Below are 24643 nucleotides of genomic sequence, written 5' to 3' on the forward strand. Positions count from 1 at the left end.
ATACAAACAATGTATTTTTTATTTTCTCGTGTGTTTTAGTGAAGCACAGCTGCCAAGTGTTTGAGCATTTTTACTTTGGTTTTCACGTTTTGTTTCTGAACATCACACAGTGGAGGAAATCAGGGATAGATTATTGACTGGGCCAGTGGGGCTAATGCCCAAGAGCCTCTGACTGCCAGAGGTCCCGGGAGGCCTCTGACCACAGGGCCCAAGAGAACTCAAACACTGAGGGCAATCCACTGCATATGCTTTAGGTGAACAAACATACATTGAATATGTACAAATGACTAAAATAAATGAAATAAAACAATCTGTTCTCAGCCCCCAGATTTTTTTATCTTGTCATTCAAATGGGACATTTTGGCCTTTTGTTATATGTAGGAATGCTTCTTTTTCTGCATTATGACTCAGTTTGGCTTAAAGGAAAAAGAAAAGAAAGAAATCTGGCACAAAAAGCACATGGACACACAATACCATTAGAACTGCACATACAGTGTTACAAAGGCTAATGTGCATCCATATGCTTTTTGTGTTGAGATACACATATCTCTTGTTTGATAGTGCTCATAACCACGAAGTGTCTAATCCATTTTTTTCATGTATTTATTTCTGTGTTTGTTTGTTTGTTATTGTTATATGACCGTTTAGTGCATCTCCTGAAAGCCCACAATACAAGACTATATGATCCATGGACAGAATATCAAGAACACACACGCGATGGCGCTCGTGAGTCACATTATGACGTCAGATGTTTAGGAAGCTCGGCCTTTGTGACGCTCGCTCGTGCGGACCGTTCAGATACAATGGGCCGAATTTCCCTCTGAAACTTCTCAGAGCTCTCAGCCACAGCCTGCGGCTAGAGGTATAAACATAACAGTTGGTCGATATATCGCACTATTACAGAACTACGGTTATACATGTTTAAAGGATAGTCCCCTCAAACTTCAGCCTTGTTTTGTATCGTTGAATTATTTTGGTGAGTCTTTCTTTTTCCACCCTTTTAGGCTAAACTGTGTGTTTCCCCCCAGTTCCGTCTTCAATACATGTCGTTCATTTTACTTCGCAGATACTCCTGTTTTTTTACCCCTTGTTTGTCTGTGTAATGAACGATAGAAAGCATTTGGCGACACGATGAAAACGGAAATCTCGACAGCTGCGAATTTTGTCACTAGCTTGCTGAGGACAGCTGGGCTCCTGACTGAAGAGCAGCTTCAGCACTTCAGCCTCTCACTGGAGGGAGCCCTGCTCGGTAAGGGAAGGGTTTTTGTTGTTGTTTGTCCTGTGAACATATTCAACCGTCTTCTGATTTAAAAAACGCTCTTTTTTATTTACATTTACAGCATTTAGCAGACGCTCGTATCTAGAACGACTTAGAAGTGCGAGAAAGTATCTTTGCTAGTTACCAGTAGGTTAGAGAGAAAGACAGTCCTGAGCTCAGGTACTGCTAGATACAAAAGTCAGTGTAGATACCCAGAAAAAAGGAACAGAGTTGAGCACAGAACTCTGTCTAATGCAGTGCCATGCAATACATCAAACTACACCTTGCGTTCAACAATAAAGTAAACCTCAACACACAGTGCAATACAATAAAATATGATATACAAGTGGAGCACAATATATCGCAAACAATAATTCAATTCAGATCAGTTTAATTCAACTATTTCTAACCATTCATATTTTCTGCTTGCTATGTTATTAGCTATATTTTGGTCTTGGTAAACAGGATTTCGAAGTACAGTTCAGAGTGCTTGTAAAGCTATTAAACCCCAACTATAGTAACTTTTATTACACACTACTATAACCCCAGGAATACTTTAGTCGGTTTACAGTGTAGTCCATGTAGTTACTCAATAATACGCCTGATTGTGTAATACGGCTGAGAATGTAAGGGGTTAAACTACATAAAATTGATTTCAGAATGTCCAGAACAGGCATTTAAGACCAAGTGTGTGATCATGAATACACAAGTCTGTTTAATTGTACAGAAAAACAACATGAATAAGTTCATTACTTTATCAGTAGTGTCATTTCTTCATGTCTCTTTTTTTCAGGGCACTATCAGCACCACTGGTTTCCTCAGGCCCCTTGTCGAGGGTCTGGCTACAGATGCCTCCGCATCAACCACAAAATGGACCCTTTGATAGGCAGAGCTGCCTGTGCTATTGGACTGTCACGAGAACAGCTTTTCGCTTTGCTTCCGAGAGAGCTTACGCTGTGGGTGGACCCCTATGAAGTGTCATATCGGATAGGAGAAGACGGTTCCACTTGTGTTCTGTACGAGTCCTCAGTATCTCAGCCTAGGACTGCCAGCTCAACAGATAAAGGACCCAGTTGCAAAGGGGCACTGAGAACTGGACAGTCAAGCCCTTCCAAGCAGTTTAAAATGATGACTGCCTCGGGCTGATCAGTTAGATTTTGTACTGGAGACCCTCACTTTGCTGTAAATTCTACCCTTCTTTAAAACATTAAAACACTTTAAAGTCTGACAGTTTGTTGATGTCGTTAAACTGCGTCATTTGCAGTAGTGGAAACACTTCAGGATCAGGATCTTGGATTTCTGCGTACTAAGGGTGTGATAATCAGGTTTTTTTTATGAGAACTTGATGTTTGGCAGTCTTTTGTTTTGAAATAAAATTTGCATTTTTGTAGAATCAAGATATTTTTAACACTAAGTATTGAAAATTGAATCGAAGCTTGATCTCTGAATCAGGGCTGTCGACAAGGCCAGGTTTAAGGGGGCTTTAGCATATTATTTAGTCCCTCTTAATGAATGTACATTGTTAGTTAAAAACTAGATTTTTATTTATTCAACTGTTTCAGTCATCTCCAAATTTACATATACCGTGATTAGCCAGGCACAAACTGTAGAGGTGCTGCTACTTTAATCCGCCACTACCAGATAATATATAGAAGAATTACCGCTCAGTAATGTCCTGTTAGAGGGCCTCCTGAATGAGTCCAAAATGAATAGAAAGCTACATATTGTTGTTACTGTATAGCTAATTCTGGTGTTTATCAGAATGCTTTTTTTATAGCTCTAATTTCCTCAATCTGTAGATGGTCATTAGTTAAGAGGTGTTAGCTCAGCTGAAAGTCAGCTAAGGGCGAAGATTTATGGCAGCTCAAACAAAGTAATGAACTCACTGATCCTTGAGTTCTTGTAAGGTTTAATAAAAATAACATGTTAGAATGAAGAGGGAGAGAAAGAAGCTTAGGAAGCAGCTCTGATAAAGGTAAGTGAGTGAGTGTTGTTTAAGCTTTCGGCAAAATGAATACTGAATTTGTAGAAATGTTATTCCCTTATTCCTTTTTTGTGTGACTATATAAAATTAATTGAGAAAAATGATTTTTGTGCTTTCAAATGTCACTACGACCACATCACCTAGACTATTAATCATGTAAGCACAACTACAGAACAAAATCGTGCTCTATCTGCTTGCACAAACTGAGACTGTACCAATCTATAATCTGTGTATTTGAATATTATATCTAGGACAAGCTTATCTAAGAGAGAGGAGATGGTATTGCTTGACAGTAATATCTTTGTTTGATCTGGGATGCGTGTTGGTGAACAGAGACTGTATGTAAGTTATGAATGATCTGTTCTGAATACACTCAGATGAAGCTCTTCTAAGTGCCAACTTGACTAAAAAGCTATTTTGAAATACATTTTCCACCTATTTCTGATCTAAAAGTTAAAGATGAACAGGCATTTCGGGGGCTTCAAAAACATCCTCCAGGAGAAGCATGTGCCCAAACCCCACAGTAAAGGCGTAACTCACACCATCCATAAACCTCTAGTGACTCTCCTGCTCAGAATTATATAAAACTTGAAAATGTGTATCATCACATCTGGACAGTAAGAGAATATACCCAATCTAACAGTCTGATGAATCTGGAAAGTTGCTGCTAACATATCCACCTTCCATCATTGATGGCACTCACACACACACACATTCCCTAAACCACTTATACCTTTGGGTAGTGGGGGGTTGCTGGAGCCTCATTGATGACACTGATTTTTATAATCTTTTTACTGAGCATTTCAAAATAATGACCTGAAAAGTGTGCTGCTGCACTGTGTCTGAGCTGTGAGCATGCTAAATGTAGGTCAGCAAATCTTGAAACCGATCATTTTCCAGAGCTGGGCCAAGTGGAGATTTTTAGATCCAAATTCATCCAAAGCCAACAAACCTGTACATTTATGTATTTGGTGAACTAATGAGGTAGACAAATGCAGCATTAGGATTCATTATGAGGGATTCTTGTTGGAGTCAAGTAGAGGAATCAAAGCCCAGCAAGCTCTATAGAGGGCAGTGGTATTACTCACTACACTACACCAACCACTTAAATCTGTAACAAAAAGCATCTGTAACAGACAAAGATGGTAAAGCTCATAGCAAATGTGTGCTGCAAAAAATATCCGTTCTAGTTAAGTCTGTTCTACTGTGAAACCCTCATTACTGGCCTGTTTTTATGTTCAATCTCAGAGCAGAAGTGGTCTTGCTGCTTTCCTTACTGCTCTTTATGACTTTGTGGAAAATGCAGAACCGGTCTAGAACAGCTGTTCTTCTTCAGAGCGGAATATTGTATTTGGATCTAGATTAAAACTCTGAGGCCATACCAAACAGTAAGCAGCAGTAGGTGACTGCACAAGAATCATAAAATAGAACTTGAGAAGTTGTTTTTTTTTCAGATTGGTTCCTATGTGTTCAAATACAACATGTTGATTTAATTAAGTGCTTCTAGGGGAGAATATTGTCTTGTGTTATAACATTGTAGCATAATAAATAAGATAATATATGTGAAAAAGTATGCAGTTTTAAGAGCCAGAATGCACATATTCCATAAAATCAGATGTGCAGTCCTATGCAAAAGTCAGGCCTCTCTTCATTTGAACTATAATCAAGATGGCTATTAAGTACAAGCTATTTACTTCTCAGGAGATATTTTGGGGACATTAGATAACCCACTTGCATAATCAAGGGAAAAAACAGTGAAAAAAAGAGGAATTTTTGAAACTGAATTTCAAAAAAACAATTGATTCTCAACGACTGCGGGAGATCTGGCACCCCACACCACCAAACTGTCACCATCAGATAAACAGTCCTTCAAGCATTTATTTTCAAGAGAGAAGAAAATCAAACTTCTCTCCTCAGATCTGAAAAAATCACAGCTGTTTCCGTCCATCCATTGTGAGAAGACAACACTATGGATGCCTAGCAGTCAATAGGACCGACTGACTGAGGTCTCTGACTTTTGCACAGTACTTTATCAATGAGACACATTTTGTTGCAGTGGTTCCTGTCAAAAAAGTCCTAATTTGACAAATTAACCACTTTGTGACCTGCAGTGATGTATTAACGGCTGAGCAGCACCATGTGATGCAGGGCTGCTCCGCCAGGCTCTCCCTGCTCACTTTCACATCTGTTCAGCCATTCACAGTTCCCATGATGAATCCAATACACAGCTGCAGGCACTGAAATATCCGGACTGCACGGCAAAGAAAGGTCTGCCTGCAATAATAAGTCGAATCTTTCTCTCCAAGCCCTTCTCTACCTCTCTGTAGGTCGACCAGCAAATATCTTTGGTCTTTTGTTTCTTGTTCTGTTTTCTTGGGACCTCTCCATCAGCTTAAGCAACATTACCCAATGGGAGACAAGAGGAAGAGCTTTTTAAAAGTCTATTTGTTTGAGCAGATGTTTTCCTGCCAGTTCCATCCATCTATCTTCCTCTTATGGAGTGATAAATAAGTAGAGTTTAAATGTCCAAACAAAATGTTCTCTCAATAAAATCCTTCATGTCTAAAGTAGAAAGTAAACACAGTGTGAAGTGTGAGGACGCCTTGTCCTATTAAATCTATCAAAGTCTCTTCTGCTAAACCCAGGGGACCAGCGGAGGGGTTGAGGTTTCAGTGAGTGAAGGGGATGGCGTCTGGGACAAATTAATTTTATGTTCAGGTTTTCTCCGTCAGGCGTACTGTGTTGTCATGCATTTTGACAATTTATTAGTAGTGTGTTGCATCAGGTTTTCCTTTTCCCCCTTAGGCACAGAAAGACAGCGAAGAGCTTTTCCTTCTCACATCATGCCTCCAATAAACTCAGCTGTGTTGGGTAATGGAAGAGGGCTTTTGGATGCTGCAGATGGACAGACATTAACATGTTTTCATAGCTGGCAACAGAACTAAGCTAAAGTGACACTCTTTTCATGTAAGACATCCTTTGAATCCTTTAATGGTCACTGTATTTAAATGACCTGGGGCCAAGATTCCTGAACTAATAATAATTTCCTGTCGAACTCACTGTCCCTTATTTCCATTGCTGGTCTTCCCCTTCGTTCTTGACTCGATTTTTCCTTCCAACAACCTCTACAGATTTTCCCAATCAAAGTTTTCTCCCCCTGAAAGTATCTGTCTCTCCATAAAAGTGTTCCTTCGTACTTCTTTGCACATTTTTTTCTCGTTAAACCAGGTAAACACCAGGCTTCCATTTCACTTCCAAGCCTACACTCTCTGTAGATAAATTCCCAAATAAATCTGCCTATTGTAATTCTCTGAGAGCATCTGGTGCACTGTATATTTCCCTCTGGCATTGCACATCTGCAAAGTCTTAAATCCTGCACATCTCTTCATCAGAGCGCCAATAAGGATACTTAAACATGATTGCATACAAGGGTGCTTCTTGATATAAGGGAACATCTACCTGACTTGACATGCAACAGCACACAGTGGGTTAAGAGTCATTTGCACAGAGTCTCAGTAGTTGTGAGGCAAAATCGCTTTAAAAGGTCTCTCCTTTCAGACACACACTGCACTGCCCCTCTCAGTTCAGCACACATACTGACGAAGGCAAGCCCTGCTCCTTCACAGAGCCTGAGAACTTGAGAAGATGGACATGAGGATGTTACTCTTCTCTCTTCTGATTGTGCCATGGACATTCTGTGCAACAGCACGAAATCAGAAAACTGAGCCTCGAAACAGAGGCTTATCAAAAGTACTGGACTATGAAGGACTCCAGACAGATGGAGAAGTTTTCATGGAGGCTAGGACACCAAAGGTAAGAAGCCTGCTCAGGTCCTATACTGATGATACTGATGAGGCTTTTGTTTGAGTAGAACTGGCTGTTTACCAGAAGCCAGTGCCATTACAGGTTCAGAGCAAATTATTCGCAATTTTTGCACAGAAAGAAAACTGCCTTTTGTAGGAAAAGTGCTTAGATTTGAAGCAGGATCTCAAATCATGAACTTACATCAGCACGTTCCTCAATATATCCTTAAATACTGGAGTGAAAAGCAACTCTTCACAAATATATGCAGACAACGCCAGATATTGTGAATCTGGATCCAGCAATGGTATGCAATGGAAAGCGTAAGCTGTTAAATCCATAACGGGATGGTGTCCAACTCACTGTAGCACAAACAGGTCACTATACTGTAACTCATCTGAAATGAGCAACCATGGAACTAAGCTTCTGATTTTAGGTGCATGATGTAGGAAGTATATTATGATCTGTGGTGATTATCTTATCACTCTTTGGATAAACAGAAGGACGTCGTAGTCTTAGACTACGAAAGTCCTGGAGAAGAAGATGACCAAAACACAGCACTGGAGAAAAAAGATGCAGGTGATACATTCACATCTTTATGGAGTACTGAATGTTAAAACTTTATAGAGTATTTAACACCAAATAAAACATTTTATCCCCCTAGATCTGCCCACTTGCTTGCTGTGTGTATGTTTGACTGGATCTGTATATTGCGAGGAGGTCAACCCAGAGATGAAAACAGTGCCAGCTCTGCCGAAAGAGACTGCATACCTCTATGCACGCTTCAACAAAATTGCCAAAATTACCAACAAGGACTTTGCTGACATTGGTGAGTGGAGCTAGTCAGGGTGCGGCTGAATGGACTGTGTAATGCCTGGCCCAGAATCAGTGTAATCAAAGCTATCGTGTGATGCTTTCCAAATCCTTTTTTAGCACAAACCAGAACAAAGTTTCTGATACGGCGGGTGTTCTCAGATCCTTAAGAGCTTTCTGGCTAATTCTAGAAATGTTAAAGGTGCACTCCAACCAAAATGCAGCTGCTTTGGGTGGATTTTTTGAGGATTGGCTGTTTGAAATATTTTTTCATTTAATGCATTAAAAAGCCAGGTAGTACTGAGGCCCTAAAATGGCATTGTAAACAAAAATAATTGCAATAAAATTGTATTTTCTTGCGAAATCCATTGCATTTGAAAGGAAGTAAAAACAGGGAACTACATAGCCTCTTGGGGGCTAAGTAAGATAGTAGTTAACTGCTACGAAGTGAAAAACTTTTGGCAGCTTCTCGTTTATCTGTGGCAGCTGCGTTTAAATCATCATTATAATGGAGAGAATGGATTACCGAACGACAGAAGTGACTTGTCAGATAGCAACAATAACAAGCTAACGGCTAACATTAGCAAGGTAGCTAATTTTGTTTTCCTCCTTCATGCCAAAGGCGTAAAAAAAGTTTCTGTCTAGCATTTTGTGCTGAAACGAGATAAAATGATGATTTTTTATTGATTCTATCTGATAGCTGAAGTGGAGTTATGCTAATGTTAGCTTGCTGTATTTATTGGCCTATAAATCAGTGGTTTGGCCAGCAGTAAGAGCTTGACTCTACATAAGCTGTGTCCCAATTCAGGGGCTGCATCCTTCGGAGGCTGCATTTGAGACTGCAGACTTGGCTGTGCCATTCCGAAGGCTCCTTCACATGCGGCAGAGAAACGTGTCCTTCTTTTCCATGGCAACGAAGGACGCAGCCCTTGAATTGGGACGCGGACTGCTAGTTGTATGATGTATTTGCGTAATGCTTTTCTATTTACATTCATTACAGCCACACTAAAGAGGATTGACCTGACTGGCAATGTCATCTCTGAGATTGAGGACGGAGCGTTCTCTAAACTGGACCAGCTGGAGGAACTAACGCTGGCGGAGAATCGGCTCGTCAGACTACCAATGCTGCCTCCAAAGCTCACCAGTCTCAATGCTAATCACAATCGACTCAAAACGAAAGGCGTGAAAACAAATGCTTTTAAGGTAGCTTCAGAGGTGTTGTAAACGTTTTATAAATGTCTCTGATGTTTCACTTGTGATGCCTGAGTTTGCTGTAATGGCTGTTTTCATCTTCTGGAGCAGAAACTCAGAAAGCTGGCGTACCTCTACCTTGGTGACAACGAGCTGGAGGCCATACCACCATTTCCCGAGAGCCTGAGAGTCGTCCATCTTCACGTCTGTCCATTATTTTTATACTTAAGTACACGTGCTGACATTGTTGTGTAGTAATGTAATGTATTACATTACAAAAGTGGAATTCTGTTCTTTCTAGTCTGCATTTGATTGAGTTAGCTTTTCTAAAGAGTGATTTGTCTTTCTAAAAGCAAATCTATCAAATTTTTAATTTAATCCAGATACCAGTGTAGTAAGTTTCTTCCATGTCACATATCATCTCTATCAAAAGAACAATGTGTCTCATTTTCCCCCCATATTTCTGTTCTAAATCATGTGAACTGAGCAGCTGCCCATTACATGGTATGACATTTTTGAATGGACCAATAGAAATGCTGCAAATTCACTTGGAATAAAAACTCTTTACATTTAAGGCATTTGGCAGACACTCTTATCCAGAGCGGCTTACGGTTTGCTCATTTTACACAGGCAGGCAAATTTTAGTGTTAGGAGTCTTGCCCAAGGACTCTTATTGGTATAGTGTAGGGTGTTTACCCAGACAGGGATTGAACCCCAGTCTACAGCATATAAGGCAGAGGTGTTAACCCACTACACTGCACATTAAATATAAAAAGATTTTTGGCCTTTCCTGTAAAGTTACCATTTTGGCGATAGGCGGTTATTTGGAGGCAATGATGTACAGTTGTATGAAAAGGTTTGGGCACCCCCGGGTCAGATTACATGCCTTCTTGATTGTCTAAGTAAAAAATAAGTACACACTTCTGCTCATTTTAAAGGCACAGTTACTGCTTATTTGCTGAACTGAACATATTGGGGGGGGGGACAGTATGTTAAACTCAGCACATACAAATTGTGCATAGAAATTTGCTTTAATCTTAAAATTTTGCTGGAAAATCAATGACACATCATTTGACCAGGGGAGTGTGAACATTTGCATACGACTGCATGATGTAGCATCAACAACTCTAGAATGTTAGACTTTATCTATCGCTCCTAATCAAAAGGAGCTTGGGTGCTTAGTGACACAAGCCCTGTATTTCCACAAGCCCAATCCATTAATATGAGAAACAATATGGTAATAGACATTGTCCAAAATTAAAATAATCTGCTGCTCCATGTAATAACTTGTTCATGAAACTGGAAGTTAAAAAAAAAACTGATCACGTTACAAATAACAGCAGGTAATTTAACCAATGTATTGTATAATCAATGCCTGACTGGTTCTACTTCTGAAGCACCCAAGAGTAAATTATTAGCCCAAAAATAAAAACAGATCTGGTCTCAGGCAGCTAACCACTAACATTCTTCACTACTGACGGAATAATTGTGCTCTTTCCTTTTTCAGAACAATAACATAACTACCCTGACGGATGAAACGTTCTGCAAGGGCAACGACACTCACTACATCAGGTATAACATGCAGGAGGTGCGGCTGGACGGGAATCCGCTGGTGCTGGCCCAGCATCCCAACAGCTTTATCTGTCTGAGAGCTCTACCAATTGGACACTACAAGTGAGCTGGAGAGACAGAAGGGAGGATGTCTGGAGAGCACTCCCTCTGTGACTGGCCAAATGGCAACTGGTCTCACTATGATGTAGTTTGGTTGTTATTCCAAGCACTCGTAGCATCTACACAAATGCTTCAGAAGCTTTTTTTTTCCAAAGTTCTCTATCTAAGTGTTTACGTAGCTTAAGTAAGATACTGTTTTTAAGGGCATGTGGTATACGGGAAAGTAAACGTTTGTAATGTTAATCATTTTACTTCATTTTTATTTAACATGGTACCGTTAAGAGGAGGGAAAGGAAAATTTAACATATACAGTGAGAAAAAGTTTGAGTAAATTCATTAATTTGGTAAATGTATGACACGGTATTCAAAATCCTTTGTTAATAAATCCATCTTGAACAAATGTCTTTCTCTGATATGATCTGTTGCCTCTGTTTAGAGAACGAAAGATGAAAATGTCGGCAGGACGGCAGTAAAGTCTCAAATCCACCAGTTTGAAAAGCCGCGTCCTGTTTCAGCGTCCACTCTGCTTTCATTCTGTATGGGTTTGTATACTTCCAAGAAGATGATCCTTAAGTTTGTTTTGTTTCTGACTCGGGAAGTACTATCAGTCCGTCCTCAATTTTCTGCTGGTACTCCCTCTCAGAGCGTTTTCTCCTATAGACGTCATCTAAAGAGAAAGACGAACATCATTTTATCAAAGCTGCTACAAATTACACATTGATTTTTGTTCACACCATGCTTTAATTTTTGGCATCTTGAGCATCAGTGAGATTTAGCATCTAGACCAGGGGTAGAGAACTGTAGGAGTAAAGAATCCTCTACTCCTTCGTCAGTGGTCAGAGGAAACTATTTGCTGGATGTTTTTGGTTGGTGGACTATTCTCAGTCCAGCAGAGACACTGAGTTGTAAATGTTAATAACTCCTGCAGCGCTGGCTGATCCACTCGTACCAGCACAACACACACCACCACATCAGTGTCACTGCAGTGCTGAGAATCATCCATCACCCCAATAAGACCTGCTTTGTGGGGGTCCTGACCACTGAAGAACAAGGTAAAGGTGACTAACAAAATGTGCAGAGAAACAATGGACTACAGTCTGTGACTGTAGAACTACAGAGTCCTCCTATGTAGTAAGGGGAGATGATAAAATGGACGAGTGTGGAAACAAGGAGGTGGTTTTAATGTTATGGCTGCACATGAAAGGATCTGCAAATGCAAATGAACTGAGCGGCGACCAATCAGATTGTTGCTGGGTGACGCAATCAAGACTGTCACGCCCAGTTTCAGGCTTTGCCCTTCAACCCATGAAAATAAAATATGCAAATAAAAATGGAAGAAAAAAAAAACTCCTTTAAAACAATCACACGTGGGTTTGATTCTGCTACGTTTAATTTACCAAAAGTTCAAATCTTTGTATTATTATTGTTTTTAGCCGTTGCAATCCTGAAATCTGGGAACGCTGCTGCATCATCAACACCCAAGACTGACAAGCTCTAAATACCGCGCACAGGCAGCGCAGCACCCGGTTCAGAGAAACACATGAAGGCTGCACGTTTATCAGGAGCTACTTACAAAATGTCTCTCTTCCTATTCTCACGTTTATCATGACCCACTCCATAACGCCGCCGATGCAGAAGAAGAAGGGCAAAAATCTGTAGATCCCAAAGCGCCGTTTGCCCGGAACCAGACTCAGGATATACTTCAGGTTTTTGCTCTTTTTAAACATGTCTCCTCCTTCGAAATGTCTCGCCGCCTAGGTGCCAATGGAGCCTAGGAGTTTGTCACTCTTGTGCCATCAAGAAGACTTTTGCTACACTTAAACTAGGCTGTTGAATTTCCGTGCCCTTCCCTTCGTTCTTCATACCCTGGCATGGCTCCTGGAGGCTGACATTACAGAATATGGGGTTGTAAACGTCACGGCGTGCGTTCATTGGTCAATCAAGGACTGTACCAAATGGGCTTTCATCAAGGACTATACCAAGTGGGCTTTCGGAGGGGGGAGCGCACGATTCATAAAAAAGCTGCACAGCTGCATCAGATTCTCACAAAAACAGCCCAGGGGGAACATAACTGCATGCCCAGAAGAGCTGGCATATCACATCCTCACACTGTGTGATGTCATGTGGTCATCTGTTTCTCTCTTCCTTTGGGTGGGCAGAGTGAGTAGATTGGACATGATGGCCTACTTTTTTTCTTAGGTTTCTTGATTGAAAATTCAATTAAATACATAAATGAAAGAAAAAAAATATCAGACCAACATCGGCCAGTGCTAAAGTTTTCAGGATCTGCATCGAAAAAAAGTGTCGTTACATCTTTAACACTGAGACCGTTACATTTCTGCACATAGATTAGAAATAAATCATCGCCAATTTACAAATCTGCAAAGAGAAAAAAAAAGTCTGCTTCCTGCAGAAACCAATCACTCAGAATCAGAAATCAAGCACTCAAACCACACATTTGACTGTAGCCGTGAGCAATAACCTTGCCCTGAACAAAATAATGGAATAGATTTTCATTTGGACATGTTGATATTTTAATACTTCAGGTATATGATAGAAGCACACATGCAATCAACACCTTGATGTCGCACATCGTGCACACATTTGTGTCTAGAGTGATTTGGAACAATTATCGGGTGCCTGTTTTTACTGACTACATGACTGAAGATTTGTATACTTCTTGTAGACTAATTTACCTACTGGGGATGGATTTAAACATGTCGACCTCCTTGGTACAACCTAGAAAGATTTTAAGAGGAAAAAAAAATGCTTTCATGATGTATAACATTGAGTTGCCTGATGTCACCCTTTCTTTTTTTCCCTTTCCCCTCATTAATGAGTTTGGTCACACAACAAACATTAAAATATATACAGCTTAATTAAGTTATAGCATTGGCATCAGCAGCAACCGAATGGGAAATGTAGCAGTTTTCAGCTCTGAGCTTTGTCAGTCTTCTACTTTGTAAGCCAGCCTGCAGAAAGTCCAGTGGTGCTCCACTGTGTTCTCGTTGGCACGTTCACTCATGTGGTGCACTCGGGTGTTCCGGATTGTGAACCCCTGTTTAGTGATGTAGTCCATGAGGTGAACCCTGAGAGACACCTCTTGATGGTAGTCACATGGTCCGAAGGTGAAGGACACCTGACAGTCTCTTGTGTCCATCATATGTTTGTTCCACTTGGTGAAGTTGTTGGAAATTCCCTCCAGCAGGGAGTGAACCTTGGTGGTTATGGTCAACTGTGTGATGATAACAGCTACAGGGTTTGAGTACTTAGAAAGTTTGCGGGTGCTAGACAGCTCCACCACCTGTTCGAAGGTGTCCAGAGGGTAGAGCGGCTTGGGGTCATTGAGGCATTGGATTAAGGGCTCAATCTGATAAAAGTCAGCTTCTTTGCGAAGCAGGTCCATCTCCATGAAGTCACCTGGTAGGGTGAGCTCAGATGTGCGCAAGAAGTTCAGTATGTAGCGGAAGAGTGTCCCATCCCGGTCGATGAAGTAGTTTCCTTGGGTGTCCCGTGTGGTGGGGAAGTCGCCGCGGAACATGGCCCCGAGCATAGAGTCTGGGTAACGCTGAAGCGTGGCGATTGAAGTGGTGTAGAGGTGACCTCCAACATTTAAGGTGACTGGGTGAGTCATCTATAAAAAGATGATTGACAAGACACTGAAGACAAAGAGAGGACAGATAGGGGATGTTGACCACAGCATTTAATGAGTTACGATTCCTGTGGAAAATTTTACAAAATGTAAATTTAATTTAAATATTTTTAAGTAAAAAATTAAAATAGCCAGAAAACATTATTTAGTTGTCAAAACCCTATAGTTTACCCTATGCCCCCAGTCCCCATTATCCATTTGATAAGGGTATTTGGACCGGTCTGGCACACGGAGAACGTTCAGGGAATAGTTGTTTAGATCTGCGAAGAGAGACACAGTACAGTTAGTACTGAAGTCAGCAAACCACAAGCATGAGACAGTATCTAATAAGCCGCATTAGAACCTCAGCTACGACGAATATTTTGGTCAAAATGTCCAAACGCACATCTGAAAGGGGAAGGATGGTACATCTCTTCGTAACGGAGCCAGATAACGTTAACTTTAGCTTTCTACACATCCAGCTAGCCAGGTTATAATATAACCCAGGTGACTGAAATCGTAAACAGCTTTTAGAGCGAAAATAGCGCTATATGGCTATTAGTGTTGTTAAAAAAGGTCGTGTTTCATCTGTTTATGGGTTTTCCGTGATTTAACCGAAGTTTTACCATACCGACGGATGTTTACATTCCTCAAATTTCACCTTTGGGCATTAGTAGCTAATTAGTTAGCTAGCAGAGCTAGCCCGTTAAAGCTGGGAGGCTAACGCTGCGGTCACTGCAGCTAACGTTAGCTTTCTGCCAGCACGTCAAGAAATGGACAGAAATAAATGAATACATTTTGTATGACCGTCGAACGGGTAACAAGCAAAACGCACGCTTACCTATTCCCAGTTCTGGGTGGTTGAATGGGAGAAGAAGCCGCAGGCGTCCAGAGCCGACAGTGGACTGCAGTAGTGAGTTAGCATGCAGCTCAAGCCTGCTGTGAAACCGCGCTGGTCACGTGGCGCGCACACGCGCCACTCGCATTAATAGACGTGGGTGACTGGAAAAGCACATCTGTGCTACAGACGGCACGAATATGCGCAATATTTCTGCAGTGATAAAACTTGTCCTTTATTAAAAGCAGTGTTGCTTTTATCCTTGGATTACCAACCAAACCCACAAACAAGACCGGCAAACAAATCATGACACAGAACATCTGACACACATAACTTTCGTTTATTTCATTCTTTTAAATGCATTTGCAGGAAAGGGGAGAGGAGGTATCATGCTACATTTCCTATGAATGTTCACTCTACGGGAGACATTAATATTACATTTGAAATATCCCATATCGTATTATCTGCAACATTAGCAGCATCATTTAAAGGGGCGTTCTGGCTTTAAACGAGCATTTAAAGGTGCAGAGTGTAAGATGTAGTGGCATCTAGCGGCGAGGTTGCAAACTGCAACCAACTGCTCCTCCCTCACCCCTCCCTTTTCAAGCGTGTGGTAGAAGCTACAGTGGCTGTCAGGTTTTCTGCTGTTGCCTGTCCTGATTTTGTTTCGTTTCCTTAATGTTTTTGTTTCTTTGAAGACAAGAATTCATCCTCCCTTGATTTGGGGTTAAATAATGAGTATGATCCACCATTAAACTTCTCACAACACAAAATGGTTAGCCAGCACCGAAAGCAACCACTGATTCTTCTTTCTCCGTATTCCAACTGGTGCTATAGTGCCACCGAATTCAAGCTGCAAGCATAAAAACATGAAAGGCACTCTCTAGAGCCAGTGTTTGGTTTGTCTGTTTTGGGCTACCGTAGAAACATGACGGGGCATTGTGACCGCTTCTGCTGGACGAGGACCCGCTCCCTATGTAGATTTGAACGGCTCATTCTCAACTAAAAACAAAAACAATTCATACATATAGGTGATTAAACACTAATGTAAACATGGTTTTGTATATAATATTACATTTCTGCTAATAGATCCCCCCAAATCTTACACACTGCAATTTTAATATGCTATTTGCCATGTTTTGTAGTATTCTGTAGCACAGATTTTGTATTCTTTCTGTGTTTTCATCCATCAATGTTCTCTCACTACAATACCCAGGATACATTACTCAAATACTTCAAACAACAGTTGGGACATCCACTGATGGAGAGTCTAACAAACATGATGTTCAACTTCCAAGCAGAAATGCTAGCAATCTGGCTTCTTTCTGCAGTGGTGAACTGGTGGAAGAAAAGCTTTTTAGATGAAAACATGTATCTGCCTCAGTGTGCATGTTGGTTTCCTCCCACCTTCAAGGGGCACCATCTGAAGGAGGCTTTCCAAGTCTGAATCCAATTTTCATTTAGTTTCACCTTTAAAAATGACAATAAATGACGATAGGATAAAGTAATGTACTTCTCTGGGACAGCACATTGTATTTGGGATTGAACACATTAATCAAAATGTCAATATTTCTGGATTCCAATGCTTATTCAGAATTTCTTTTTGGTGGTGGCACTCGCCACACTTTGCTGAGAGATAATGAACTCTAAGATGAGTTTGGCGGTGTGTCGCGGCCGCTCCATCACTACAGAATGACCACAGTTCTCCAGCAGGTCAACACGACAGCCTGGCACTGCCTCAGCAAGCACAGATGCCCCAGACACATCCACTACCTATAATGAAAAAGTGAGAACAGTGCATATGTGTGTAGTAGTAAGATTTCTGACTTCTTTACAGAATTCACATGAATTTCACTGTACAACTTTGGTTATCCATCCTGTGCAAACATACCTGGTCTTGCTTCCCCCAGATGACTTGCAAAGGCATAGTTATCAGGTGCATGTGCTCATGTAAGGCATATTTAGAGTTCTCCCTCATAATCTCCATGAAAACTACACAAATGGAAAAAAAGCATGTACAAGTATAGGAAATGGACATCCATGCAGTTCAGACCATCAGAAATCAATTTCAGTACAGCAGGTAAAATGTAAATAATAAACAAGAAGTAGTGATTTATAAATATACTTTAACCTGTATTTGAACAAAAACAGTACAAAGACATGATGTTTTACCTTGTCAACTACATTGTTTTTTGTAAACAGTCATTCTAAAACTGATGCCTGCAACACTTTCCAAAAAAAGTCGGGACAGGAGCAATTTAAGACTAGGAACATTGTTAAATTTTCAAAAAACTTCTTAAACAGCTGATATGCTTGGGCATAAAAGAAGCAAACATGAAAGGCCAAGTCCTTTATTAGCAAGGATGGGTCAAGGCTCACCACTTTGCCAAAAATACATCATCAAAAAATCCAACAATTAAAAACAGCATTGTGAGATTGGAAGGATTTTAGGTACTACACATATTATCCTAAAAAGATTCAGGGAATCTGGAGAAATCTCTGTGTATAAAAGAAAGAGGCTGAAAACCACACTGTATTTAAAAAGAGTATGCTTCCATGATGTATATCACTGACTGGGCTTGGCAAGACACCCATCGCTCCATCCACAATGTTAAGACTGTACTATGCACAGTGGAAGCCATATGTCAGCAATATTGAGAAATGCTGCCAACTTCTCTGGGCTTGGGCTCATCTGAAATGGTGAGTCAACATTTTTATGGGAACATGTTTATGGGAATAATTGATTTTGTGTTGTCCAGGCCAAAGAAGAAAGGGACCATCCAGATGGTGACTTGCATAAAGTTCAACAGCCAGTGTGTGCCAAGGTATGGAGGAGTATAACTGGGTAACTTGCACATTTGTGAAAGTGCCATTAACACTGAACAAACTTTGCAGAACATTCTGCCTTCTAGACACTCTCTTTTTTCAGGGACATCAATGCTTATTTCAACATGACAACACCAAGCCACATTCTGCATTACAACAGCATGGCTGGATAATCAGAGAGTACAGATGCTAGACAGGGCTGCCTGCAGTCCAGACTTGTCTCCCATTGAAAATGTGTCTTATGAAACTCAAAATATGACAACAAAGGTCCTGTATGGCTGCAAAGCTGAATTCGTACATAACAAAGAGATGCTTTCAAAACTGGATCAGGTTATATCATCAAACATTTATTAACTGCTGTTAAAAGGAAAGTGGATGTAACACAAAGGAAATAATGCCGTATCCAAAACTTATTGCAGGAACATGTTGCAGGCATAGTATTTGGAATGAGCATATATTTACAAAAAAAACAATGAAGTTCATAAGGTACTACAGGTTAAACAGATTTTACTAATCACTGCTTTTGTTTTTATTACCATTTTACATACTGTCTCAACTTTTTTGAAATTGGATTTGTACCAAAAAGCAGATCTGCTGTGAACTGAACACTGTTTAAGACTGACCTTCGTGATAAAAGTCATTGTGTGGAATTCGTACATCCACCAGTCCCTGAAGAATCTAAGAATATAGCAAATGGACACGGATTGAATTGGTCTGGTCATGAAATCCAAACGCAGCCCACCATAGATATCCAGATGGTTGCACACACCTGCTGGGGAACTCTGAAGCGTACGTGCGAGCACAGCTTCAACATGTCCTCCATCTCCTCTGGGGTAGACGGGATTAGAGGGATGTTCAGTGTGTACTCACTGTTCTCCAGCTCATGCATCTGGTTGTCAAACTTGGTCTTGCAAGAGTTCCTCAGACCTGGAGTGATGAAATGAGTTACAACATGAGGTGGAGAACATGAGTGGAGCACCAAAGCTCCACAACTCTTCTCTTTTTTATTTATTTTCTTATGGAAGGTCCTCTTTATATGTTTTGGAAATGCTTAACTTTGTCATTAAATTACATTTGACGAAATATCTAATAACATTCCTTACACTAAACTTAACCACAAACCAGAAGTTTCACCATAAAACATGCTCTCCACAGATCATTTCCAGAGAACCATCCAAATAAAGTGGGACCCTAAATTGTGATACCCTGGTGCACAGTATCATTATAGTACTATGACAGTGTGTATTTGAATGATATTCTTGGCCTTGCAAGATAAATGGCATATCTGAATAAATCAAAAATCTGTGTTTTCTAAAAAAAAGGAGAAAGTATAATATAATGTCATAAGACTGTGTGATACTGCAAAAAGTTTAGCATCATGATGCTGAACATTTCATTCTAAACAATATGCATTTTTATGAGGTTTGTGAACAGACAAAATGCAACAGCAAGTCACATTTAAAAAAGGCTATGAGAAAACTATGAAATATTTTTACAGTATTTACCCAATACGCTATTTTAAAAGGACAGTAAAATAATAAACTGATAAAATCTAAATAAAATAATAGCATAATGGGTTATCATCCAATCAGCTAGTTGTTACTATGCAGTTTATTCAATTACTAAACATACATAGAATACTGTACTGTTTGTTATTTACAGAAACTCTATATTTGCTCTTTGTTATGAAACAGTTGTTCACTGTTGTAGAAGTACTGATTATATCCATGATATACTCAGAAAAGCGTAATTTGTCGCAATAACTTGAGTTTACACTGACCAGCTGGACAGATGAGTGTCAGACTACAGAGGTCAGATGGATAACAGGCCGCATACACTCCTGCTACATTTCCACCCATTGAGGTTCCCACCAAATGGAATGGCTTCTTGTTCAGTCGAACTGTGTCCACAAACTAAAGAGACAAACAAAGTGTACAGATAAATTACACACAGCTCAGATTCACCAGGCTGATACTGGAAGTGTATATGTACAGGATACAGCAGCATTCCTGTAATCTCTACATATGCAGGCTTATTATTCCGGTAAATTATTAATTAATCTTAAAGAAGGAATGACATAGATTCTCTGCATAAATACATCACTAAGATGCAGACAAGGTCATTCAGAGTGGTTTGATGTGAAATGCTCTGTTTTCTATGGAAAGTCAGAACTGTTCACAGTAAAATGCTTAGGAATATGTTACCTGATGTCTGACAGAGTTTTGGCCTATAACATATATTTTTAAATTCAGTCATGGTGGAGAGGAACATGGGTGTTGTAAGGCATTTTTTTTAGATTTACCACTGTTTTACCATTAAATATCACATATAAAAACTCAGAAGACATGTAGGTTCACTAATACTTGCTTTTGTATGGATAGCAGATAAAATGTCTAGCTTTGCATTCTAGATGTTGCAACCTCTGGTTCCTATTACCACCATTACAAAGAAATCTGAGTTGCTTTTCCTCTACAATGAGCCATTTCATACCAAACCACTCTGAATGACTGTTTACATCTGAAATATCAATGGAACTCCCTTAAAGATTTACTGTTCAGTAACAACTTTAAATGATGTGGTAAAAACTTATATATGGTTCTGAGTAGGGTGGACAATATGGGAAAAAAAGTATATCACAAAAATACATTTTCATGATACACATTGCATATCTTTGAATATCAACACAGCCAAAATACACTTCTAGTGCCACATATAAAAAGTGCTATTACATACAATAGATACAATGATTATTATTCACTCCAGTTAACCAGGACTAATTTTGCTCTCCTTGTAATAAAGCATGTGGTTTTTCGTTGTTCTTTAAGTACTGATATCAATATGCTCAGAAATGTGCATTGTGTATCACAATGTTGATAAAATATTGTCATATTGCCCATCCCTAATTATGAGGGTGCAGAATTGAAATGTGCAGTGGAAAAAGTTAAAAACTTGTTGTTGTGTAACGTTCTGTTGTGCAGGCTTTATCAGTGCTGCCAATTCTAGCACACCTACCTGCCGTATTCTCTTCACCTGTCCCTGGATAGAGTAGTCTTCTACATTGGTGCGTGTTGTACCCTCATGTCCTGGCATGTCGATGCACAGAAGGTGCAGATGCCTTGGCAGGTACTGTTCACAAGGAGGGCACAGGCTCATATTACCTCTTTGTTCTTTGAAAAAAAAAAAGCATTTGAAACAGCTCGCGCTACACACCTTCACCATAGACAGCCACGTGTCTTTATGTGCAGAGAAGTCATGGAGCATGAGGATCGAAGGCCTGAAGCCTGGCTTCCCTCTGTAAGAGTAACAGAAACGATATCCTCCACAGTCAGCATAACGCACCTGCAGGCCCAGAGTCCGCCTCCAGTACCTTGGCACAAACACAAAAACAGATAGTCTAATTGGCTGAACCACGTTCAAAACTGCTATTAAAGTTATTTAAAGCATTACTAAAGTATGCAGTGGTTTAAAAGTTAGGCCAACTACAAACATAGTTGAGCACTACTTAATGTATGATGTATGATGATCTCAGCAAAAGTGAGATATTAGGTGACGTTTTATGAGCTTGTACACCAGTTTAATAAGATTCATATAGTTTGCGATTTGAGTGACAGAAGACAAATGTCAATATTTGTATATATATATATATCGGTGGGGCACCTTCAATGATTCGTTTGCCTGTAGAGAAGACCTAAAAAAAAGGTCTGTAATGTTTACTCTATTTTTTTGTTGAATATATTCACCTTAATTGTGTTTAAACTGCAAAATTGTAGTAACGTTATTGTTAAATTTTGGTTGGAAGTTCTTGAAACAGCCAATGTAAAATTATCAGTAATCAGAATTAGTTAAAAATTAAAAATGCAGTGTGTGGTGCAAACCAAACACTGCCCATTTCTTAACAAACACCATCCCAACAGTAAAGTATGGTGATGGCAGTATCATGTTGAGGGGATGCTCGTCACTGAGGACTGGGCATCTTGGTAAAACGGAAGGACAGTAAAAACTAAAAACTAAAGAGAGACACTTCAGCAGGACAATAGTACCAAGCTCAGGCTAAAGCAACATGAGAGAGGCTGATCAACAAAAAGATGAATGTTCTAAAATGGCCAAGTCAAAGTCTAGATCTCAGTCCAAGTCCATTAAAAACACAAAAAACCCACAAAAGACGTGTAACTTTTATGAGAGTCTTTTACCAAAGTGTCCCAACTCACCCTGAATTCACCTCAGTGGAAATTTTCAAAGCCTACTGCTAATGACCTACACTGGCTGGATAACTGTTTATTGTGATTATCATTATTAATAATAAACTACAATATTCATTGGACATTGGGTTATCATTGTTTATAAAATCCATAAACCACTCAGGGCTGTGCCAGACAGTCATTTTCCCAAAGCCATGCACAACTTCTCAGGCCTCACTGCTTCAATTGAACAGTCTAGAAGAAAAAAGTTTTTAATTCTATGACAATATTACTTCAACACTGAATCAAGGTTCATTCACTTAGATAAAGTAATGAATGTACTGTGAACAAAAAAATAATCTTGGGTTTTCATAACCATAAAGCTAATAAATAGTAATCCTTTTGACTGTATAAAATGAAGTGTTACTGGGTTGGCAACTGTTAACATCCACAATCACCGGAAACTAAATTGCACTGATACAGTAGATGCTTCTCAGATTACAGAAGAATAGCAGGTTCACAGTGCTGCAGGTTTATTTACCAGTAATAAACTTTGATGAGTGATGAAGGCCACAGCATGAAGGATGCCATGAAAAGTAGAATGGGAACAGCCAGCGTCCCCATGGCAATGGCAAACAAGTTCAGCACATCCAGATCCATGACAGCTGTAGGTCAGTGAGAAGTCTATCAAACCAAGTGCAACAGATTCTGCTCAGAAATACATCCAGATTGAACATTACATTAAGAAAAAACAAATTCTAAACACGGTTGCATCTATTTGATTACCAGACAATGCAAAAACCAGCATGCAGATTAACACGAGATGGATGATGGGGGAGGGTTGCCTGCATCTGTCAGACTAATCAATATATAACCCAGTTTTTTTTGGATCACGAGATTATAAAACGTTCAAATCCCTTTGTCCTTATATTTCTGTTCGTACAGCAGCAGCAGTAAAAATAAAAATATAGTTCACAAACAGCAGCATATATATTTAATGCAATATTATGTGAAGAGAGAATTGAACAGCATAGTCTTGCAGTCTTGCAGCAGCAATGAGGTCAAGAGGATTTGAAATCTGTTCAAATGTTACTGCAACAGGGATAAATCAAGGCTTATTTACTCAAATAAATGGTAGTATAAGGAAAAAATTATCTTAGGCTTTCATAACATTAGATCACAACAGAGGAAATAAATGACAAACATACTTGACTGTAGACTTTCCAGATGATTCAGCGCAGTCTGTGTAGTTTTCAGCAGGACCACATCACTTGGATAATAATTTGACTTTCCATTCAGATTTCATGGCGTCTTCTCATAATTCCTTCGGGATGCTTACCGTGATGTCAGACAATGAAATGAGCCCACGGGAGACAAATGTGTGCAGTGGTCTCTCACAGCAACGTGTTCATTGATCAGTTCAGATCAGTTCAGCTGGAAGTGCAGTTAGGCCACAACATTCTCCTTTTGCTCAACATTTAGCAGTTTTCACACAGACCCAGAAGTATTACAATATATCATTATAAGTAATTATAAGTAATTAATATACTAACATTCTAGTAATTACAAGTTCATTAACTAACGCACTGTTGATATTATGTGCTAATTTATAGTAGCATATTCATGATTTCATTTATATCATTACAACACCTCAAAATATACACCGATCAGGCATAATATAATGACCATCTCCTTGTTTCTATGCTCATTGTCCATTTTATCAGCTGCACTTACTACATATATATATATATATATATATCGCTGAAGTTGGAAGAAAACCTCGTATCTCAATTTTTCAATTTTTATCATAATTTGAAAATGCCTGTTGACCTTTACATTTTGTGTAATTTTCATGATGAACGGACCAAAAGAAACGGCCCAAAATGACTTATAAAAAATTCTGGCTCCATTGACTTACAGTAAAAGTAAAGTAGGTTTTCTCCTTCTCATGTAAAGTTACCATTTTGGAGATACAAGGTTTTTTTCCGACAGCAGTGACATATATATATATATATATATATATATATATATATATATACACACTTACTATATGAGTGGACAGTGTTTAAAAACTCCAGCAGCACTGCTGTGTCTGATCCACTCAGACCAGCACAACACACACTAACACATCCCCACATCAGTGTTACTGCAGTGCTGAGAATGATCTAGCACCCAAATAGTACCTGCTCTGTGAGGGTCCATGGGGATCTGACCACTGAAGAACAGGGTAAAAGTGGGCTAACAAAGTATGTAGCAAAACAAACAGACTACAGTCTGTAATTGTAGAACTACAAAGTGCACCTATATTGTAAGTGGAGCTGATAAAATGGACAATAAGCGTAGAAACAAGGTCATAACGTTATGCCTGATCAGTGTGAATCTATAGTGTAAGGTTTGAAGTTCACTTAAAAGCAAAGTAATGGAATTATTGTTTTAAGTATAATTAAAATAA

At 39.6% G+C, this 24643-nt stretch overlaps 5 protein-coding genes across 10 annotated transcripts; 2 read left to right on the forward strand and 3 right to left on the reverse strand.

The window, feature by feature from the left end:
• Positions 1 to 752: 752 nt before the first annotated feature.
• Positions 753 to 2486, forward strand: LOC108436289 (protein BTG1-like). 4 transcript variants are annotated; one of them, XM_017712692.2, is made up of 3 exons: positions 753 to 862; positions 1114 to 1249; positions 2052 to 2486. In XM_017712692.2, the coding sequence occupies exons 2-3, from the start codon at positions 1132 to 1134 to the stop codon at positions 2402 to 2404; spliced, it is 471 nt and encodes a 156-aa protein (XP_017568181.1). In that variant the 5' UTR covers positions 753 to 862; positions 1114 to 1131; the 3' UTR covers positions 2405 to 2486. The 4 variants fall into 4 exon arrangements, with proteins under 4 accessions (XP_017568181.1, XP_017568180.1, XP_017568179.1 ...); XM_017712691.2 differs by having other exon boundaries at positions 754 to 976; positions 1067 to 1249; XM_017712690.2 differs by having other exon boundaries at positions 754 to 976.
• Positions 2487 to 6792: 4306 nt separating this feature from the next.
• Positions 6793 to 11118, forward strand: ognb (osteoglycin, paralog b). Its single transcript, XM_017712735.2, has 6 exons — positions 6793 to 7055; positions 7544 to 7622; positions 7708 to 7872; positions 8857 to 9059; positions 9159 to 9251; positions 10555 to 11118. Exons 1-6 carry the CDS (start codon positions 6888 to 6890, stop codon positions 10723 to 10725), a joined length of 879 nt encoding a protein of 292 aa, XP_017568224.1. The 5' UTR covers positions 6793 to 6887; the 3' UTR covers positions 10726 to 11118.
• Positions 10961 to 12696, reverse strand: LOC108436319 (small integral membrane protein 4). The gene is made up of 2 exons (XM_017712736.2): positions 12292 to 12696; positions 10961 to 11385 (listed from the first exon to the last, which is right to left on the reverse strand). The coding sequence occupies exons 1-2, from the start codon at positions 12443 to 12445 to the stop codon at positions 11288 to 11290; spliced, it is 252 nt and encodes an 83-aa protein (XP_017568225.1). The 5' UTR covers positions 12446 to 12696; the 3' UTR covers positions 10961 to 11287.
• Positions 12697 to 13228: 532 nt separating this feature from the next.
• On the reverse strand, positions 13229 to 15343 carry kctd6b (potassium channel tetramerization domain containing 6b). 3 transcript variants are annotated; one of them, XM_017712695.2, is made up of 3 exons: positions 15191 to 15343; positions 14542 to 14630; positions 13229 to 14352 (listed from the first exon to the last, which is right to left on the reverse strand). In XM_017712695.2, the coding sequence occupies exons 2-3, from the start codon at positions 14566 to 14568 to the stop codon at positions 13666 to 13668; spliced, it is 714 nt and encodes a 237-aa protein (XP_017568184.1). In that variant the 5' UTR covers positions 14569 to 14630; positions 15191 to 15343; the 3' UTR covers positions 13229 to 13665. The 3 variants fall into 3 exon arrangements, with proteins under 3 accessions (XP_017568184.1, XP_017568185.1, XP_037397046.1); XM_017712696.2 differs by having other exon boundaries at positions 13229 to 14377; positions 15191 to 15305; XM_037541149.1 differs by lacking the exon at positions 14542 to 14630 and having other exon boundaries at positions 15191 to 15310.
• Positions 15344 to 16638: 1295 nt separating this feature from the next.
• abhd6b (abhydrolase domain containing 6, acylglycerol lipase b) lies at positions 16639 to 23466 on the reverse strand. Its single transcript, XM_017712697.2, has 9 exons — positions 23400 to 23466; positions 22733 to 22875; positions 21224 to 21380; positions 21026 to 21139; positions 19794 to 19926; positions 18783 to 18940; positions 18637 to 18691; positions 17079 to 17179; positions 16639 to 16960 (listed from the first exon to the last, which is right to left on the reverse strand). Exons 2-9 carry the CDS (start codon positions 22849 to 22851, stop codon positions 16778 to 16780), a joined length of 1020 nt encoding a protein of 339 aa, XP_017568186.1. The 5' UTR covers positions 22852 to 22875; positions 23400 to 23466; the 3' UTR covers positions 16639 to 16777.
• Between the last annotated feature and the right edge of the window lie 1177 nt (positions 23467 to 24643).

This window comes from Pygocentrus nattereri, chromosome 9 (assembly GCF_015220715.1).
Source record: "Pygocentrus nattereri isolate fPygNat1 chromosome 9, fPygNat1.pri, whole genome shotgun sequence".
NCBI classification, from domain to species: domain Eukaryota; kingdom Metazoa; phylum Chordata; class Actinopteri; order Characiformes; family Serrasalmidae; genus Pygocentrus; species Pygocentrus nattereri.